The 19160-nt window shown below is 43.9% G+C and overlaps 2 protein-coding genes and 1 long non-coding RNA gene across 4 annotated transcripts; 2 read left to right on the forward strand and 1 right to left on the reverse strand.

Moving 5' to 3' along the window:
* Window positions 1-104: 104 nt before the first annotated feature.
* LOC130531531 (uncharacterized) lies at window positions 105-1231 on the forward strand. Its single transcript, XR_008952131.1, has 3 exons — window positions 105-387; window positions 564-626; window positions 887-1231. It is a non-coding gene; the product is annotated as an uncharacterized LOC130531531 (long non-coding RNA).
* Window positions 1232-5075: 3844 nt separating this feature from the next.
* LOC130530996 (G protein-regulated inducer of neurite outgrowth 3) lies at window positions 5076-8782 on the forward strand. 2 transcript variants are annotated; one of them, XM_057042647.1, is made up of 2 exons: window positions 5076-5272; window positions 5687-8782. In XM_057042647.1, exon 2 carries the CDS (start codon window positions 5696-5698, stop codon window positions 7748-7750), a length of 2055 nt encoding a protein of 684 aa, XP_056898627.1. In that variant the 5' UTR covers window positions 5076-5272; window positions 5687-5695; the 3' UTR covers window positions 7751-8782. The 2 variants fall into 2 exon arrangements, with proteins under 2 accessions (XP_056898627.1, XP_056898628.1); XM_057042648.1 differs by having other exon boundaries at window positions 5078-5272; window positions 5707-8782.
* cdhr2 (cadherin related family member 2) lies at window positions 8575-18094 on the reverse strand. Its single transcript, XM_057042646.1, has 32 exons — window positions 17432-18094; window positions 17285-17366; window positions 16661-16723; window positions 16521-16580; window positions 16289-16428; window positions 16157-16207; window positions 15993-16082; window positions 15764-15853; window positions 15550-15669; window positions 15157-15303; window positions 15008-15083; window positions 14812-14921; window positions 14480-14686; window positions 14255-14404; window positions 14015-14176; window positions 13881-13942; window positions 13550-13793; window positions 12990-13229; window positions 12845-12914; window positions 12182-12766; window positions 12029-12100; window positions 11904-11953; window positions 11678-11829; window positions 11162-11258; window positions 11000-11088; window positions 10851-10922; window positions 10594-10729; window positions 10306-10427; window positions 10046-10159; window positions 9881-9964; window positions 9574-9637; window positions 8575-9297 (listed from the first exon to the last, which is right to left on the reverse strand). Exons 1-32 carry the CDS (start codon window positions 17591-17593, stop codon window positions 9151-9153), a joined length of 4110 nt encoding a protein of 1369 aa, XP_056898626.1. The 5' UTR covers window positions 17594-18094; the 3' UTR covers window positions 8575-9150.
* Between the last annotated feature and the right edge of the window lie 1066 nt (window positions 18095-19160).

The raw sequence follows: 19160 nt of genomic DNA on the forward strand, positions 1-19160 counted from the left end.
TTTTTCGACTGAAGTTGTGTCTTAGACCAGGTTTGATTCAGCCATGGCCCTTTTTGTTGCCCCTTTTCAGAGAGTTTGATTAGGGGGTGTATAAAATCTGCTGACTGCGCTCCTGTTCTTGGCATAACGCTGCCATTGCTGGGATGCCAGTCTGATCTGGGACTCTGAACGGGTTTTGTTCGGGTTAATCCAGCTGGAACGTGCAGGGTCGGTAGTGTTGGGCTCAAACGAGGGGTATTAAACAGCCGTGCCCGGCTGCTGTCTGCACAGATGGATGGACACAAGCTGCAAGGACAGAGACAGGAGCCATGGCCTCTTTTAAGAAGTCCTTTGAGAACCTGAAAGGAACGAGCCACACTGCTGTCAAAGGAGCTGCCGACACTGCAGGTAGAGAAGAGAGGATCTAAATGGGCCTTGATCCGGTCCTAAATGTTGGTTTTGACTTGACTGACTGGGGGGAAATATATACATGTATCAAATATTTCCAGGCTTCTATTTTCTAGTATCTCACAAAAACATCCAACTGGAGCTCTTCCAGCTTGATTTGCTGTGATGTGTTTCAGTGCAGGCAGCTCAAGAGACTGTGCAGCAGGTGGCAGAGTCCTCCAAAGAAGCTGCCAACACAGGTAAAGGTCATATTGGTCAGCCTGAGCTTAGAACAACTATTTTTGAAAAGCCAGGAGGATGGAAATGTTTGCAAAGTCATATTTATGGATGCTTTTTTACAGTAGGTGCTGAAATTACTTTAAAAATATTGTTTTAGTAGCCTTCTCGCTTAAAGCTGATTATTCAGATTGTAAGCACAAATATGATAAACTACACGTCAGAATTTATGCAATTCAAATCAAGTCTCATCAGTGATGCTTGTTTCTACGTCTCTTTGAAGCTGCTCAGGAAGCTGGCAGACAGGCACAAGAGACCATCGAAAAAGCTGCAGACAAGGCTGCAAACACCATCAAGGAGTTTGGACGGAGAGTGGATGGCAAATGAGCCGTGAAAAAAAATGTGGATTCTGGCTGATGCACCAAAGCAAACAGCTCCCCAACGAGGCTTCAGTCCAGCAAATCATTGGTGGGTGGGGGGGTAAAAATATATATTCAGCTGACATTCCATGGGAAATCTTTACAAAAAGTTCTTTTCTTTTTAAATATTTACTTCTCATCCGTGTTTCTCGTCTGATGTTAGATTTCATCACATGTGACTATTTTGGGAAATAAAAATATACCAAACCGTTGGTGTGTGTGTGTGTGTGTGTGTGTGTGTGTGTGTGTGTGTGTGTGTGTGTGTGTGTGTGTGTGTGATCATGACAAACACCGTGGTGATAACTGAAGTAAATGTTTTGTGTGTGTCCGTGTGTCCTCACATTTACTAGTCCTAAATTGCCAGGGACAGCTCAGGGTCATGAACTACAGATGTTTGAGCAGCAAGGATCAGGGGATTCAAACAAGGCCAAGTCCTTAAAATGGCCAACTCACATCATGATAAAATACACAATCGAGCAACAATACAAAAACATATTCTGCCGAATTAAAAAAATGAATAAATAATATATTGAAAAGTGATCTAGCAACCCCACAAGTTAACCCCAGTAAAAAGCTAAGCCCTTGAACCTCCATTTCTGGGAAAAGACACCAACATTGGTTAAAAACAAATACCCCAGGGGGTTGTTAAAGCGAATATATGTAATTGTGTCCCTGTTCCAAGAATAAGGTTTGATATCAGCCTCGAAGTGTGAAGTGGGAGGCTCAGAGGCGGCTAGATTATGGTCATGATTGACCTTACCTGACCCAGTCATCATTATTGATGGTGGCAAGTAGGTTTTTCCAAAGGGGAAAGACTGTCAGTTGGGCAAATGGCGTCATTGGAGTTGGTACTTGGAGTGATTGACCCTCCGAGACCTTCGGTGGTTGTGGTTTGGATGTGTCGGCGCCTGGTGGATTATGTTCATGGTGTAGGAGAGATGCTGCGGACCATTTAGGGGGAGTCATCTGTTGTTGAGTTTGTGGGGTAGATTTATGGTCTGCTGGTCCAGCGGTCTGTGGGGGTTTCATCGGGCCTCTTTTTGTAGGTTGAGTTTTGTGTTGGTGGTCTGGGAGGAATTTTTCTGGTTGTGTAGATAGAGGGTGGTCTGGAACAAGTCAATAACTTTGTTAGCCATTGTCCGGGAAGTGGCTGTTGGAGGAGAGGATATGGAGCAGTATTGCTGGATTTATTCTATAATAAATGTGCATGGACCCAGGTGAAAGAACAGTTTAGAGGGGGCTTGTGGTTTGGGCAATATTTGGAGTTCTTCTGTGGTTTATGGAACAGTGGGTAGGGTATTGTCCATTGGATTTGAAGTTATTTGTAGTGTTGTGGAGTTGTGAGAGTATGAGGCTACAGAGGCTATAGTAATGTATTGGTGGAGAGTAGAAGTTGTACTTTGGATTTTGAAATATTGCTGTGAATTTTATCACATGTGTCCATAGTGGGTGTAGATGGTTTAACAAAGTCTGGTAATTGGTATACAACCCTGGTGGAAATGCACCTGAGTCTGGCCCATATGGTGTATTGCCCGAATTAGTTTAAAATACTGTTTGCTTGTGTGTTCTGGTTTCTGGATCATGTGGTTGGCTGAGTGAGGTGGTGCATGTTCTGTTGCCATCCTAATATGTGTGGCCTATTGGATGAACATATGTTTGCATGTATAGATTTATGCACAGGTATCACCCTTTGTGAATAAATCATGGAGATGGACAGCTCTTACCTTAATGCCGCAGGTGGTCGATAACCCAGGGGAGCTTTCGTCGCAGCTCTACAAGGATACAGTGGGGGGAATTGAACCCATGTCCCTTTGCACATCAGTCAGCCTGTGCTATCGAGCAAACATATATACTCCATTGGAAGATGTAGGTTTCTTTTTCTATAGTGTCACAGTTGGTGGTTTCTTCGCTGAGGTAAAAGCCTTGGTTTCGTTGGGTTGGCAGGTAATGAACCTGTGTCCTCTGGCTTAACAATCCTCCTTCAACAAGTGTGAGCTACAGAACCTCCCTCAATTCGTAGTCTCAACCATGAGGGTTTTGGTCTCAGTTCCTCCGAATGGAAGCGGGGTTACTTGCAAGGGCTAGTTTGCCCTCGCAGCTTCCAAGAAGACTTCGTTTTTTAATTAAAGCAATGGTGAAAATCAAATTTTAAAAAATAAAATCCCCTCTAATCGATGAGGTAAAAATTATTTTAAAAACAGGAGACAGAAGAGTGAACCCCTGATTTTTTCTGAAGATATTGTTTCCAGAGGCCAAAGAACAGCCGAATACTGAGGTATTTATACTGTTGAGGGAAGGCGGGTTAGTCCCTCCCCTACAGGTCAATTAACCAATCTGGCATGAATGTCCTGATAGGAGGCCATGATAGGGCCATCTGTGGAGGGAAAGTGTGTGTATGAGCTGGATTGGTTATTTTGGGGGTGTGAGAATAGAAGCTACCTGATTGGGTGGTGAAGGGGGTGTTTAGATGGGTGTGTCTATGGTGAGTTATATCTGGGGTCATCAGCCAGGTGATATAGCTCACCTGGTTAGTGCAAGCTGGCAGAGCTGGTTCAAGACCAGTTGAGCTGCTGTACTAAGGTGGGGCTTTTTGGCAAGCTGTGGGTCAGGCAGACCAAAGCAAATGTCTTCTCATTATAATTAGAAATATAATTATGTTTTCAGCTAACATTCCAAGGAAATCTTCCTTTTCTTTTTTAAATTATTCACTTGTCATCTGTGTTTCTTTTCTGGTGTTAGATTTAATCATCTGAAACTATTTTGTAAAATAAAAACATTCCATTGTGTGTGTGTTTTTTATGTGACATCCTGTCACACTGAACGTAGATAACTGATAGCAGCTGTTTGTTCAGCACCCATATATGTGTTTGTACGCGTGTGGGTCCTCGCATTTACTTCATGTCAAGTACCAAAATTCTCATTCTGTTAGCAAAGTGGGGCCATTTTGATGGGCCTCACAACCTCACAATCACTGTTTACAGGTTAAAATGTGGTTTTAAGGTTGAGGTTAGAATTTGAATAAGTTCAGGTTTGAGGAGTCAGTCGGAATGGTTAGCATTAGGGTAAGGAGCTGCGTAAGATATTATGTCAATAAAAGTCTCCATAACAATAGAAATGTGAGGTGTGTGTCCTGGTTATCTCCACTACACAGAAAAGATGGCCTTTGGCATGCTGAGAGTTTCTGATCAGGATGTCATCCAAACAGTCTACTTGGGCCCTCAGTAGAAACACCTCCTGGCATCACACTAGCTGGTTGCTAAGCAACAGATCTTTTTGCCAGCGTGTGATTGGTGGAAGCCTTTGAATTGATGATGAGAATACTTATATCTGTACAGTGTGTTCTGACCACACTACGGCTCGCTTCTAAAATAACACGAAAAGGAAGGTTCTTAAAATAGGGGCAAGTATGGAAAATAATGCCCTCGTCTTTGTAGAGGCAGGGCAGAAGTGTTGTGTCCACAGAGGGGAGAGGCAGAGCGAAGAGACTTGAGAATAAGACAGGGTGGATTATAAATGTTTGTTGGTGTGGGAGGTACAGCTCCTCGTCCTTCAGGCTTCAGTTGTTAGAACCATATTCCTCTGTGTGCTTTCTGCCTCAGAACATTACGTTCTGACATTCATACATTTTCTCCATTAAAACCAATTAGCATAAATTTCCTGGTTCCGGTTGCCTCGACAAGTGCTTCACTTTCGATGATGCTCCAGCATATCATTTTCCTGCTATGAATGCACCTGCATGGACTCAGAGACGAGCACACTGTGGTCTTATTTTAAAGTACTGATAACAAATCCTTCATCTTCTCCGAAACTTTTGTCTATAGTGAAGGTGCCATTTCTTAAATACCCATACCCAAGCCATACATTGCCCCATATGACACATATATTCGCTCTCGGCTGTTGCCGTTGTGTTGCTATGAGAGGATCAAGTTAATTACTATGATTTACTGATGATCAGAGAGCAGAACACATATTTTGTCGTTCCATTACCAGACTCTGCCAGCACCCCACCGTGGTTTCCAGGGAAACTGGAAATGTGAAGCTTTTGAATAGAGAGAGCCACAGCTTAAAGAGAGAGGATTGCAGAAGACAGTTTCTTCTAGAGAAAAACCTGTAGCCTCTGCAATCACTATCAGTCTGCAGGGGAGGTGCGTGGACAGATGCAGCTCCAGATCAACTGCGAGATTTGCTATGTCTGACCCAAATTCAGCAACGATGTATGGACAGGCTTTACTCTCACTTTAAGGGCTGAGGTATGAAATTTTTGTTCTATCCTGTTTGGTTTTTTATATTACATTATTTGTGTATGTGGTGCATGATTTTATGCTTCGGTAACACCAAGCTGCATCAAAACCATTAAAGAAGAACAATGCTTCTGGATATTGGTGTCTTCTTTGTTATAATCGGCCGGCTAAATGATCTCATCGTGATTTGGTAGAACTGCATCATCCATATATTGAGCAACCATGGCTCATTTAGATTGGTGGTCCCTAGTTCTTAATAAGCAACTTGATAATTTCACAGTGATTTAACTTGACTGCTCAGTGTTTGGGTCCTTTATCGATATACTGTCTGACGACACATTTGTCACGGTCGCTGCTGCTCATTCTAGTAGTGTGCTGTTACACAATACTTTCTTTCCCCTCATTTCACATACACTTTGTCAGTGGTGTGTTATGTCCTACAGGTTGCTGCACAACATTGATGCAGAAGAAAACATGGGAAGCCTTAAGGAAAACCTGAAAGGACTCAGGGAAGACCACAAGCTTGGCGAGGTGCTGGATGAAGGACACGGTGTGGGAAGCTCAGATGGCAGCACTGACGCTGGGAGAACTCAGACCAGCGTGAGTCCAGCAGCACCGAATGCGGGAGAATACGAGACAGGGTCACACATGGAAGCAAATAGCGATAAACAGGGAGACAAGAATCCAATATTCAAAGAGATTTCCCACAGTGTGTGTAACAACGTTGATCAATCAGACTCTATAGAAGTTAAAACCTTTCCATACACTGGGCCCGTTCCTCTGCAGCAGCAGCCTGAAGCTGATAAAACTGCAGTCACAAATGAGGACAAGGCAATCTCCACCGAGCTCCCTGGTGATGCAGATGCTGACAATCAGGAGGAAGACCTAAAGAGGAAAAATGCAGAACTTGAGAATATTTCAATACCTGTTCCATTCACCCCGGGCCCCTATGATCCTCGTTCCCCAGCTCCTGAGGGCCAACATCACATGCGCACACAAGTCAGTCTGGAGGTGGTCCAGTGTCACTCGGCAGCCACCAGCCCCATGACACCCCCTGAAGGTGGATATTCCTTCTTCTTCCCAGCCTCCCTTGAGAGATTTTCTGGTTCTGACACAAAAGACGCTGACCGACAGGTTGGTCACCGGGTGGAGTTCTGCTCAGTCGCCACCTCTCCCATGACCCCAAAGACACCTTTCAGCTGCGCCTTTCCAGAGGTCGTCGGGAGGGAGGCGGTACACAAGGGGGAGGGAGTGGAAATGAGCGAGCAACAGAGAAAACGTGGCCAACAAGAGACAGAGATCAACGCATCAAAGGAGCTGAGTGAAGATGGGTCAAATGAACGTCCAGAGAGCTCTGACAGTGCAGCCGGACCAACAGATAAACAAGAGAGTCTGAAAGATAAGAATGGTCCCCTCAAGGAGACGAGGCTGGGCAGCATGGACCAAGATATTACAATCACAGTGACACAGTATAACATTGAAGAGGAAGCGGAGGAGGAGGAATTGTTAGAGCTACACGTGATCAAACTGCAAGAACGTAAACAACAAGAGGGTGTAATGGATGTGAAGGATGTGGATGGAATGGGACACATTCCACACGCACCGGACATGTCCAACACAAATCACACCGGAGAGGTTTCTGCCTCTGAAGCAGCAGCAGATGTGAAAGCCGAACATTTGGAAAACTCACATCAAGATCCGACAGATGCCTCTGTGACGAGGCCCTCTGTCCCCGAATCTCCAGCTCCGTTTGGCTGCCACAACATCCGCACGCAGGTGAGCCTGGAGGTGGTGCAGTGTCAGTCGGTCGCCACCAGCCCCATGACGCCACCTGAGGGTGATCAGGCTTTCTGTTTTCCGAGCTCTTTCGGGAAGTGTGGCGTGGTGGGGATGGAGACCAAAGACGCCGAACTGCAGGTGGGTCGGCAGGTGGAGTTTCGCTCCGTGGCCACAGCACCTATGACACCGAGGACACCCACGGCCGCAACTTTTCCGGACATCAAGGAGGGAGACAGCATAGGGAAGATAGAAGTGGAGATAAAGGCCAAGCAGGAGGTACTGGAAGTAGGGAAGGAGAAGGGATCTGAAGTGAAACTTGCTGAAGATGACTCAAAAGAGGTGAGGAACTGTAAGGAGAAGTGCGAGGAGCCGGTGCAAGAGGTGAGCTGGGATGAAAAGGGGATGACGTGGGAGGTGTACGGGGCAGTTGTGGAGGTGGCGGTGCTGGGCTCTGCCATCCAGAAACACTTGGAGAAACAGGTGATGAAGAAGAGGCAGCCTTCTATGCCCCCACCTCCTCCACTCAACCCCTCGGCCAAGCCCCTCTCGCTTGAGTCCATCCAGGGGCCGGCGGGGAAAGGCAGGGCGGGAAAGAGGAGACAACGGGACAGGGGAGAGGTGAGCCAGCGCAGAAGAAACCCCTTCCGTCAGATGATGGAGAACATGCAGCAGCCGCATTGTTGTGCCAAAGCACACACCACAGAGTGACTCTGACAAATCAGGTGGGTGCAGTCAGAGCGGCGATGAGGAACATTCACCAACTGATGGATTCCATCACAATCTGGAGAGGCGGATCACATTGTCATGTGGCAGAAAAAGCACAAAGGCATTTACCGTGGGCCTACATCTTCAGTGTACGTCGGAGAATCAGCCACGCCTAACTGGACTGTTGCCCTTATCCGAGTTCCATGTGGAGAACTCTCTGAAGGCCCTTTGGGCTTTTCATGATCCAGTTTAGGTGTTGATGCCTTTTTTAATGCCTCGTATAATATAAAGCCATGGTACTAATTAGCTTTTGAGAAATGAGTGATGGACTTGGTTAAGGCTTTTATTTTGAAATTATAGTTCAAACTGGTGTCGGTGTTGCCTTGTGTGTAAAAGAACCCTTGACTATGACGGCTTTCTATGTCTTATTTTCTGTTTTTTTAGATGTGGTGCCATGATTTGTAACATTAAGCGGGAGCACACTCATCATCTTTTTCAAGATCAATAATATCTGTATAGATGGTCTTTTTAATCTTGGCAACTTTATGTGTTCTAATGTCCTTATGAGTAACTCAGTTCATGTGACAGTTCTAATTGCTAAAGTGTTTTAGTTCAGTGGCAACATTGTCAGTGATTTTGATGTTTTCCTCATAGAAATCAACATTTGGTAGAAATATGTTTTAATTACAAACTGCACTAACGTCTGATTAATCTGTCTTTTTAATCAGCTGCTTGCAGGAAGTCACACTGCTCGAGGTTTTATTATAAAGACATATAGGCATTTCAAACTAAAAACAAATCCTGACAAATTATACACAATAGCTGTCTTCATACATAACCCTTTTATTCATACATTGACATTATAAAATATATCGTGCTTGTCTGTACTGATCTTTTTTGGATTTTCTTTCCAGTAGCATCATCTCCGGAATTATCATTGCATTGGATATTATTCAGTTCAGTTCAAGGTAAAAATGGTTTTCAGTGTTGCTTATTATGGTTAAAGAACAATAAAGTGATTCGTGTGCAACAAAAGCAGTTGTTGGCTTCCCCATTGCTTGCCTTTAGATATAACCTGCTGTTCTGTAATAATGACGTTTTAAATATGCAGCCGCAGCTGTGGAGACACGGTACAGATGAACCTCTAGCATAGCTTTTTGCCCCTCCTTTGATCATTCTTAACGCTACTCTACTTCAATATCAATTAAGTTGCTGCAAACGTAATGGAAGTGTCAAACAATCTGCTGTACAAACATCCCTGCTGTGCCTCTGTACTGTTTCCATGGAGCAAAGATCTCAGATTTGGCTTGTTTGTCTCTTATAGTAAGTTTTTCGGCACAAAGGCGATTGCCGAGAGGCCACGTGCAGTACATTCATCGTGTCAGTCTCTGCATTTGTTTTCATCACAGGTCAGTCGTGCTAAAAGCAGGATTATTTAAAACCAGGGAAGGAGCGTTTTTGTCTTTCTTTTTGTCCCGCAAGGCCAGCGCTGCACCCAGAGGTTCCTCATACTCAGGTGGTTCCACCTCATCCTCCTCCTGAATGATGTGCTAATGAAGACCAGGTGAGAGAAGTAAATGAATATTCCAGTATCAGTGATTTCCGTGATGAATGAATGTATTGAATTGTATAGTCATTTGTTTGATGTTTTACCGACATAAATATATAACTGAAGATTATATCTCCTGTTAATCAGAGTTGTAATTCATTCCTGATTGCATCAATTAATTGTGGCAAATGAAGTTTATCGAAGAAGGATGATATTTTAAAAAAAAATTGTAATTGATATTTTTTAGACCATTCATTTGAATTATTGCTCAACTCACCATAACAGAACCAGTTTCTTTTGGGAGGGAGTGTGAGTCTTCATCATAATCCATAGAATTGAGGCTGAAATAGATGTGATTTAAAAAATAAATAAATTATTACCGGTATATAAAAGTCCAAACTCCACATTGAGTTTGCAGTGCAAACACTGAGGGCTAGTTCTCCGTCACAGTATCCACACTGGGATAAAATGTTGGAAACATGCCCAGATTAGCACTGATGCGTCAGTGTGTTCATCCAGCTTGAATAAAAACTGCGACAACCGAGCATCAACAGATGCCAGAGGAAATATGTGTTGGTTCGTACCTGACTTTGTCCACATCAGAGGTCTCTTCGTCCAAGCCCAGAACAAGAGCTGTGTCAATGTTGAGGTTCAGAACAGGATTGGCCCTGGCGATAAATAACAGCACGCTGTCAGAGATGTGCATTTGTTCCAATTACCGTTACATTTTAAGGTATGTGACTCCTGACCCCTCCGTGGTGTATTTGTTGGTTCCAGGCACCACTGCAGTATTTTTTGGGTTGTCAGATATCACCATGGTAGCAGACTTCAAGGCCTTTGCAGCCTTCAGCTTCCTCTTATAGCTACGGCATAAAGTCATCTGGTTCATAAACACTTACACTGCTGCAAATACACACTAAGCAACTTTGGCTTTAGTATTACTGTTAGTTAAATGTTCTATCAAATTTAACACATCACATCAACACATAGATTTAATATCTCTTCATACTTTTTGCGAGTGCACAACAGGGTAGTGGTGAGGACGACCAGTGCGATAACCAAGCCTGCGACGATTCCCAGCAGAATGTACTGGAGAGGGTTCGCATCTGTTGTGACTATTGGCACATTACCCTGAAATAAAGTAGAAACTTTCCTGTTTTGTGCCATTTACCATTTACTGTCTCATTCAAAAAATATATGGTTCTACAGATGAATACAGTAAAGTCAACCACAAGCAAAACTCCTTATCAGTATTAATGATTTGTATTTGGTTTTATATTAATACTTGTGTACATACTATGTTCTTAAGGCCGAGCTGCCCGAGGATAAGATAATGTTCGGGAGCAGAGAGCATCCTTTCCACTTCAGCAGAGGTGAGAGCAGACCCATTAGCATAGACAAAATATGCCACTATGATAGTGTTACCAGAAGCCCTGAAACAATAGATCTTTCATCATTGCAAAGAAATTAATCTTCATTATGAGAGGTGACATGAACGGTAGCACCACCTAGTGGACAAAGTCCGAACGAAAAGGCAGATTATTCCAAACTTGCCTGGACAGTATGGCGGTGTCAGACCTGATTGCAACTATTTCAATGGCGGCTTTGGTGGCAGCAGTGAGCGCACTAAAACGTGCAAATCAGAAAATGAATATAAAATGACAGGACAAAATTAAGTGTTGACCAAGTGTGAGGAGACGAACTTGATGATTTTATCGAGCTTTTGTTCTACTTCTTGTTCCGAGGATGTAAATTCAAGCTCCACTTTATATGTTTCATCAACTGTAAAAATCTGCAAAGGAGAGAAACGTGTGTCTGTTAGCTGAAATCTCGTCTGGCTGCAGCGCTCCATTCAGGTTACGCACCTCCAGTTCTGTGTTGGTGGAGAGGCCACCGGTGTCAGTCGCAGTTACCGTGACCACATACTTCCCTTTGAGCTTCATATCCAGCCCTTCGGTGGTTCTGTGAGATGAAAAATAATAAATGCTGCGTGTAGGTATATTTGGAGACGATACCACATAAGCAAACACATGTTTCAGTCCATCGCACAAGGATCTTCAGCCGCGACACGACAAGCTGATTTTATGATTGTTTTTGACCAGATTGTCCGTTGTGGTTGTGACTGCTCAGCTTTTTTAATATGTAAATCTACATTAACAACCTTTTTTTCTTCTTTTTTTCCCCAGCAGTTTAGTGTCTGTTGTCATCAACAAGTTATGTAAATCCCAGCAATGACAGCTGACAGAAACTCCGCTGACCTTTGAACCCCACAGAGCTGTTAAATGTCAGCGAGGCTGCAATAAACCGCGATTATGGAGATGTACGGTTGGAGCGTATCAGTCATCTGGCAGCATATTGTGGATGACTGACTTTGTACTCACTGGATTATCCCAACATATGAGTCCTTTTGTTGGGTGGTGATGGCCTCAAACAGGATCCTCATGGTATTGGTCTGATCGTTGTTGTCCCGAAATTGGACTGCTGTTACTTTAAACTCCATCTGCCTATTTAGACCCGAGTCACGGTCGGTGGCCTAAACAGCAAAACTTTAATCACGATCAAAATATTTTATACTTCAGGTTACAACTGTTTTACATTCTTACTCACGGTGACTCCGGCGACCGACGTCCCTTTACTCGCACTTTCAGACACCACAACTAGAACACAAAGGGATTACACACCAACCAACCACAGAGAACAGCATTCAAGTGCCGACTCAGATATAAACTCACCAAAAACAGAATCCGAATAACTGAATTCTGGAGCGTTGTCGTTAACGTCTTCGATGTTGATCACCATTAGCCCTGAATCAATGAAGTGACATATGTATCTGTAGCTGTGCTCATGACATTGAATCTGATGCTTATTTAAAGACCAATACTGACCTGGTTTGGCACTGTTGTTCTCTCCTTTCTCAGTAAACTGATCCACCACCTGAGCTTCTATCAGCACCTGATCACATTTTTCATAGTCCATCAGGTTGTTGGGGTTCACCCTGACTTCCCCTGTTGTATCCAGGATAAAACTGTTGCAGGACGTCATGGAGTCGTTGCATTTGCATTGGATGGATTCCAGTTCATACAACAGGGAGTGATTTCCATCTCTGTCGTAAGCTGTAAATTTCCCGACGGTCTCCGTGTTGTTGGTGTTCTCCTTCACTGAGACAGGCTCTATGGGCCCGAACTCGGGCCTCTCATCGTTCACATCCAGCACATTCACCTTCACCACCGCTTCAGCACTTCTCTGTTCCAGATCTGCTGCCTCTATGCGCAGCGTTTGATTCCGGATGCTCTCGTAGTCAAGCTCGACGTCCGGGTCCACTCTGATGTCACCCCTGTAGCCTCGGCCGTCCTCAGCGAAGGAACGAATGATGAAGCTGCCGGAGCTTCCGTCGACAATGCTGAAGGAAATGCGGTTAAACTCTGTGGTCTGGTCCAAATCCTCAGCGTACACTGAACCAACATATGCTCCTGATGGGATGGAATGATGCAGTTAATGCTCGGCCTCAACGCTGTGATCACAACAAAGTGCTTGGTGCAGGTAAATACCTTTCTGCCCTTCTTTAACTGAGAATGTGTAGGAGGCATTGCTAAATTGTGGTATGTTGTCATTAATATCCTGGAATGCATTAAAAATTAAAACGTTTAGGCAACATCAGCAGAAACCAGCACGAAACACAATCTGGATACTTACCTCAATATTAACAATGACCGTAACGTTAGAAGACAATGGGGGGGTGCCCTTGTCAGTAGCTGTTACTATAAGCTCGACCCTCCCCTGCAGTTTGGAGTCGAGGAACTCACGATCGAGGTTGCTGCTGTTTGTCAAAACTCCGCTGTTCGGATCAATGGTGAAGTTATCGCTGTACGTGCTCGGTGAGATTGCGTACACTATCTGGCTGTTCAACGTGTTAGGCATGTCAGCATCGGTAGCCTGGCCAAAAGGAAAACAATAAGACATATATCAATATCTTTAAATTCCACCAATAGGGAGCTTTCCAGACCAGCATGCATCAGTGCGGTCGCCCCCTGCTGCTTGTCTTTTATATTTTTATCCATTAGTTTGAAAAGGCAATTCTACATCTGCATTAGCTGCACCTCTTTCAATGTCCTTTATAAGATGGGGCGCGACTGTAGGCTCCGTTGTTGCTATGGTTTCCAACTGTAACAATTTCTAAGTTTCTTTCAGCGAACCAGCGCCTGCGTGTCTCCATAATGGAAAAACTGTTCCTGTCATATTTAAACATTTATTACCTCGATCTTTAGATTAAAGTCCCCTCCTTCCTTCACAAACACCTGGTAGGAGTCTCTGTTGATGACTGGGTACTGGTCGTTGATGTCGGTGACGGTGATTTCCAACTCTGTGCTGCCCGTGTTGTCTTCGCTGTCTCTTGCCTGCAGAGTCACTGAGTGCAAAGATCTGACCTCGCGATCCAACAGGGTGCTGTTTTTCACGAAAACCGCGCCCGTGCGGTTATTGACGTCAAAGTACTGCAGTCTGAAACAGAGCGAGAGCTTGTTGAGTGGCGTCAGGCTTGACAGACGACCAAGCAGATTAAAAACCAGTTCGGTTCAGGTGACACACATGCTGTCAGGAAGGAGTCTATATCTGATGTTGCCTCGGTCCATCGTGTCAGGGTCCTCCGCCTGGGAAAGGAAGAACAAACTGAGCGATGTACCGTAAACTTTCTCTAAGAGTGGAGTTGGTGCAAGACTTACGGTAATATTTGCTATCACCATCCCATTAGAAGCGTGTTCAGGCACGGACAGCTTATATGTGTCCTTAGGGAATTTGGGGCTGTTGTCATTGGTATCAATGATGCTGATCGTAACTGTAGCAGTGGACCGGAACTTGCTTTCTCCTTCATCTATGGCGACCACCTAAACCACCAAAGGGTCGCAAAAATCAACCCAAAGTGCTTCCAAAATGACAAACTGACTCTTCATAGTTTTACGTACCTTTAGAATCATTTGCTGTTTGACTTCGTAATCGAGGTTTTGAGGCTGCTTCACCTGAAGCTGAACATTAATGCCTGATACAAGAGACTCAGGTTGCACGGAAAACACGTCTTTGTCCTCTCCTTCCAGGATCAGCTGAGTTCTGGGAGTCTTTGGAAAGATTGTCAGTGTTACTCTTAGCCAGACCTTTGGCTCCGGAGTCCTGGTGATTGTACTTCTACTCACCCTGTCTGGATCTTTAACCGTCATATTGATGGAAATGGAGCCCAAAAAATGCTCCAGGACCTCTCCAGTGAAGTGACTTGTATTCACACAATAGAAGCCGCACTTGTAGAATTCAGGCCCGTTGTCATTGACGTCCTGGATGTTGATCTGCACCTGCACTGTGGTGTTGGCAAACACTCCATGGACATCTTGCTTGGACTCCGTAGCCTAAGGTTCAACAAAATAGCATGATGCTAAGCTACACCTGCAGGCCGTGGCTTCGTATCTGTTTAATTGTGTTTGCCAATTCAGTTGCCATTTAAAAATGACACAAATTTAAATAAGAGTTCTACCTTTACAATCAGATTAACAGTGTCACCAGTAACTTCTCTGTCAATTGGACCTGCTACAGAAATGACACCGTCGTCGCTTGAGATTTTAAACAGGCCCTCTGTTGTTGAACCTGTTAAACAATGTGGAGGAAAACAACACCTTACTGAACACATGCAAACAACAATGGCCATTATCCCTGACGGTGGTGAATACAACCTTCAATGCTGTAGATGATGGCGTCGTTGATTCCTTTGTCCTGGTCAAATGCGTTGACTGTAAACACTGAATGGTTCTGTTGAAGAAAAGTTCATTCAGTTGCCATTAAACCCACTGAACAGCAAAAAAAAATACCCTTCTGCACTTACCACAGGTGAATTTTCTTCAACTGATGCTACATAGGGAAGACCGAGGAACATTGGGTTAAGATCTGGGACGTCCACAATGGTGATGAAGGAGAAAACCACATTTGACCAAAAATTTGTTTCGTTATAAAAACACCGGCCTCCTCCATCCTATAAATAAAGAAAGACAGAATAGCTGGTAAAGGATGCTTTTATTTCTATATTTGGATTAATAATAATAAAGGTCTTAAAAACATGACTTGACATCCATAGTTATTGGCTTTTAGCTTAGCACCTTCTATGCTAAGTTAGCTGTAGCGACATGTCTGGATATGCACACATGTCCTCAATTGAATGGAATTATGCTATTTTCCTATGAAGAATGTTGTCATGGATGATGAAATCAAATCTACTTACAGTTGCATTAATTTTAAGCTGATAGAAAGTGCTCAGGGTATTATAATTCAGGCCCCCATTTAACCAGACGACCCCCGATGCGTTGATGCGAAACAGATTCACACCGCTGCTTGGAATAACCTGAAAAATGAATTAAAAAAATAATAATGATAATTGACTTTATGGAAGATGACGACCAACAGTAGCCAGTTATTTAAAGAGAAGGATGCTTGACCTCGTCAATGCTGTAACGAACAGCACCTGCATTTGAAAGATCTCTGTCCTCGGCCAGAGCGGTGAACAGAGACGCACCGACAGCAGTGTCCTGACTCATTTGATTGGGGGAGGGGGGGAGAAAAAAACCAATTCCAATCAAAAAACACTCAAAATAATTCTTTGAATCTTGATGTTTGTTTGCTTTTGTTTAAAAAAAAGAAGATAGAAAAATCGAAGAAGCGACTGACCTCTGGGGTTTTCGTATCATATGAAGACTGCTGAAATATGGGTTTATTGTCATTGGCCTCTTTTAGGAAGATAGTTAGATCTCTTTGTATCTGAAACACACCACATACATAGTACATGATCCACTGTGATTTGGAAGACCAGTTGAAAATGAACAGGAACTCACTTTGTTGGGACCATCAGAGACACGAACAGTGAGTGGCATGACCTCAGAACTCTGAAAAAAAAGAAAGGAAAAGCTGAGATTTAGAACCCGCATGGATCTGCTTTACAGACTTAAATAAAATAGCCAACATACCTCTCTATCCAGTGTCTGATCGACAGATACTCTCCCAGTGCCTTGTTGCACACTGAAGAATCCAGAGTTTGGCCCAATGAGCTCAAATGTCAGTGGGTCATTTTCAGGATCACTTACGTCTATAACAAATGCAACTTCACCTGGGGAAGCAATGGGTCAAATATAAATACATATATTTGCTGATGAATGATGTGAGGAAGGAACATTCTTTAATATTCCAAACACAGCTTACCTACAGGAGTGTCTTCACACACGTTGTAGAGTACTTTGTTGATTTGTGGAGCCATGTTGGCTGTGGAAGCATTCAGAAGCAGATTATGTGAAGACATGATGATTAGAAATTGAAATCGGTCTAATTAAAAGTGAACTCACCATCAGCGAAGCTGACAAAGCACAGCAGGCAAAGCAACGTGTTCAACGTGACCGCCACCATCCCTGCAAATAAAGAGGAATGTTAGATACAGTAGATCCTCATTTTATGACCAATAAACTGCACCAAACTCCAGGATTATGAGGGCGGAAGGAATTCCCAAGTTAAAATGTGAAATAAATAAAGAAAGAAAGTGGAAAACATTGTCAAGCATGTGCATATTTGGTTTCTTTCTCCTAGAGCCAGCAACTATAGTTACTATAAAAGTACACCAAGGAAAGACAACAGCAATGCGATAATTGATCGATTGATCGATTGATCGAGGCGCGTCAGCTTCTCTGGGGTGACGTTTAACAGCACATCGGCGGGTGCTTATGGCAACTGCTAACAACCCAAATTAGGGAAATGTTTTGCTTTTTAATAAAACATAAGACTTAAGCAAAACCCCTATGACATTAGCACGTCTGCACTGTAAGAACACTTTGAGGAAAGGAGGAAAGGGAAGAACAAATGTGAGCTGGAGAAGAGAACATCACATAGGCCGTCCTGCCCACAGCGTCAGTTCTTTTTGCATTCACTTTGCTCACACTTGATTAAAAGAAAGAAAAATGCAACTTCAGACTCACCGAGTGGCATTCGCAGCTTCCCCTTTACGGATGCAAAATGAGACCTTTGGCTCCGTCTCTTTCCTGTGATTACGTCTTGCGGCTGTAAAACATGAATGATTTACCGGGCCGCACTAAACACCTTCCCATTTATAGATCCACACGCACCTCACTTAAGTCAACCAACCCCAGTTTTCCAGTTTCCAGACTGGGACCGTCTGTGAGCTGTCCGCTCTCACGTGTCTGTGAGAGTAACGAGTAATTAGAGACGACCCCGTCACCCCGTCGCTGCTCGCCCGTGAGGGGAACCGTGCCATAGTGATTCATCATCGTCAAGAACTGGCATCAGAACCGTCCCATTGTTTGAGCGGGCGCTTTGGTAGTCATGGGAACGGGCGGAATCTCTTTCCACCTGCCAAGAAGATCCAGAGAGACCAGTACCGTTGCTAAAGCGCGTCGTGTCGGAACCAATCAGGGCCCAAATCCCTGCGCTTCACTAATGAGCTCCAGTAAATATGCCCTCCCTCCACGCTTGTCCTCTTAATGAGACCACACAAACGATTGTCTTCGGTTCTGCTCCTCGGTTGACTGGCATCATTCATAACCAGACATTTGTCTCTAAACAAAGTGGGGTCCATACAACTGTGGTCTGACAGGGAACTACTCACATTCACACCAGGGTCACTGATACTGGTTACAGCAAGACATGGATAAAATGTTAGCCAATCATGTCGAATATATGCTCTTGATGGCTGGACTGGATCTAGTGAGAGCATCTATTCCTCCCGATAAAGTTGAGTTCAGCAGGCACTGGGTGTGAGGCTGGACCTGGACTGCTCACCAGTCCAACAGGTCCACACTCATACTGGGGTCTCTGGTTACTGTAAAAGTGTGGGAGGAAAACTAAATAAACAAACAAACAAACAAAATCCGCCCAGTCGAAACCCACACATGCGGGCACAGAGAGAACATGCACAATCAACAAAGGTGAGAAACAGACCTAAACTTTCTGCGGCAACCATGGTGAGAACATTTCAGGGAACAACCAAAATCTCAGTTGAGAATAATCTTTCACCAATAGCAAATTACGGCCGTTGCTGTCACCTCCAAACGGACTGACACTGGCCTTCGACTACAGAACTGGTGCTGGCTTGGCTAAAGACGCCTTTATATTACTAAAACTTCTTTGATGCCAGTAAACTTGAAATTGAGCCGATCGGAGTGGGGTTTGTGTGGAAGTTAGGCAACTGACAAACATCACCAAATGTCTTCACCCATGCAGCCCAGAATTTATCTCTAACACACAGTCAAATTAGACTTTGGTTTATGACTATCAGCAGTCATGTCCCAGCAATAAAAGTATGGGAGGGATGTAAGAACATGCAATAAAACTAATTTCAGGAAATAGAAATACAGACAGGCGACAATGACCTAATAGTGTTTGAATTTCACGTCACTGGAGATAAAACATGTCACAGAGCTTCATGTAATCTGCTCTGTGCCTCGCAGTCACTGCAGCATTTCCCATGCCTGCACCTCAAATGTCAGAATCCAAAGTAAAGTCATAAATGCAAAACTCGAGGATGGAGAAATGTCGTGCTATATTGAGAAAGACACAAAACATCTCCAGGTTAAACCTGGTCATTATTAGCTTTGCGCTTTTGTTAGTTAAGATATAGAAAAGGTTAAAGTAAACTAAAATAGAATAAAATCCCTCTTAACTGTAACTCGGTTGAATGTATCTGGCGCCACCTGCTGGTCACATACCCAACTTTTTCCACCTCTGCATGAACACAATATTAAACAAAGTTAAATAACAGTTAATACTTTCTCTGCGGTAGTAAATCCCAAACCCACCACTGCGGTGTGATCGTGCGCAGCAGGGTGAGAGTGGCTA

This window comes from Takifugu flavidus, chromosome 9 (assembly GCF_003711565.1).
Source record: "Takifugu flavidus isolate HTHZ2018 chromosome 9, ASM371156v2, whole genome shotgun sequence".
Taxonomy (NCBI): domain Eukaryota; kingdom Metazoa; phylum Chordata; class Actinopteri; order Tetraodontiformes; family Tetraodontidae; genus Takifugu; species Takifugu flavidus.

Excerpts from the sequence above, each read along its gene's own strand:
- LOC130530996 (XM_057042647.1), top strand. The coding sequence starts at position 5,696 with ATGTCCTACAGGTTGCTGCACAACATTGATGCAGAAGAAAACATGGGA.
- cdhr2 (XM_057042646.1), bottom strand. The coding sequence starts at position 17,593 with ATGATGAATCACTATGGCACGGTTCCCCTCACGGGCGAGCAGCGACGG. Across the intron at positions 15,304-15,549 it reads AGCTTAAAATTAATGCAACT|GATGGAGGAGGCCGGTGTTT; the intron begins GTAAGTAGATTT and ends CTTTATTTATAG. Across the intron at positions 12,101-12,181 it reads GAACAACAGTGCCAAACCAG|GGCTAATGGTGATCAACATC; the intron begins GTCAGTATTGGT and ends TCATTGATTCAG.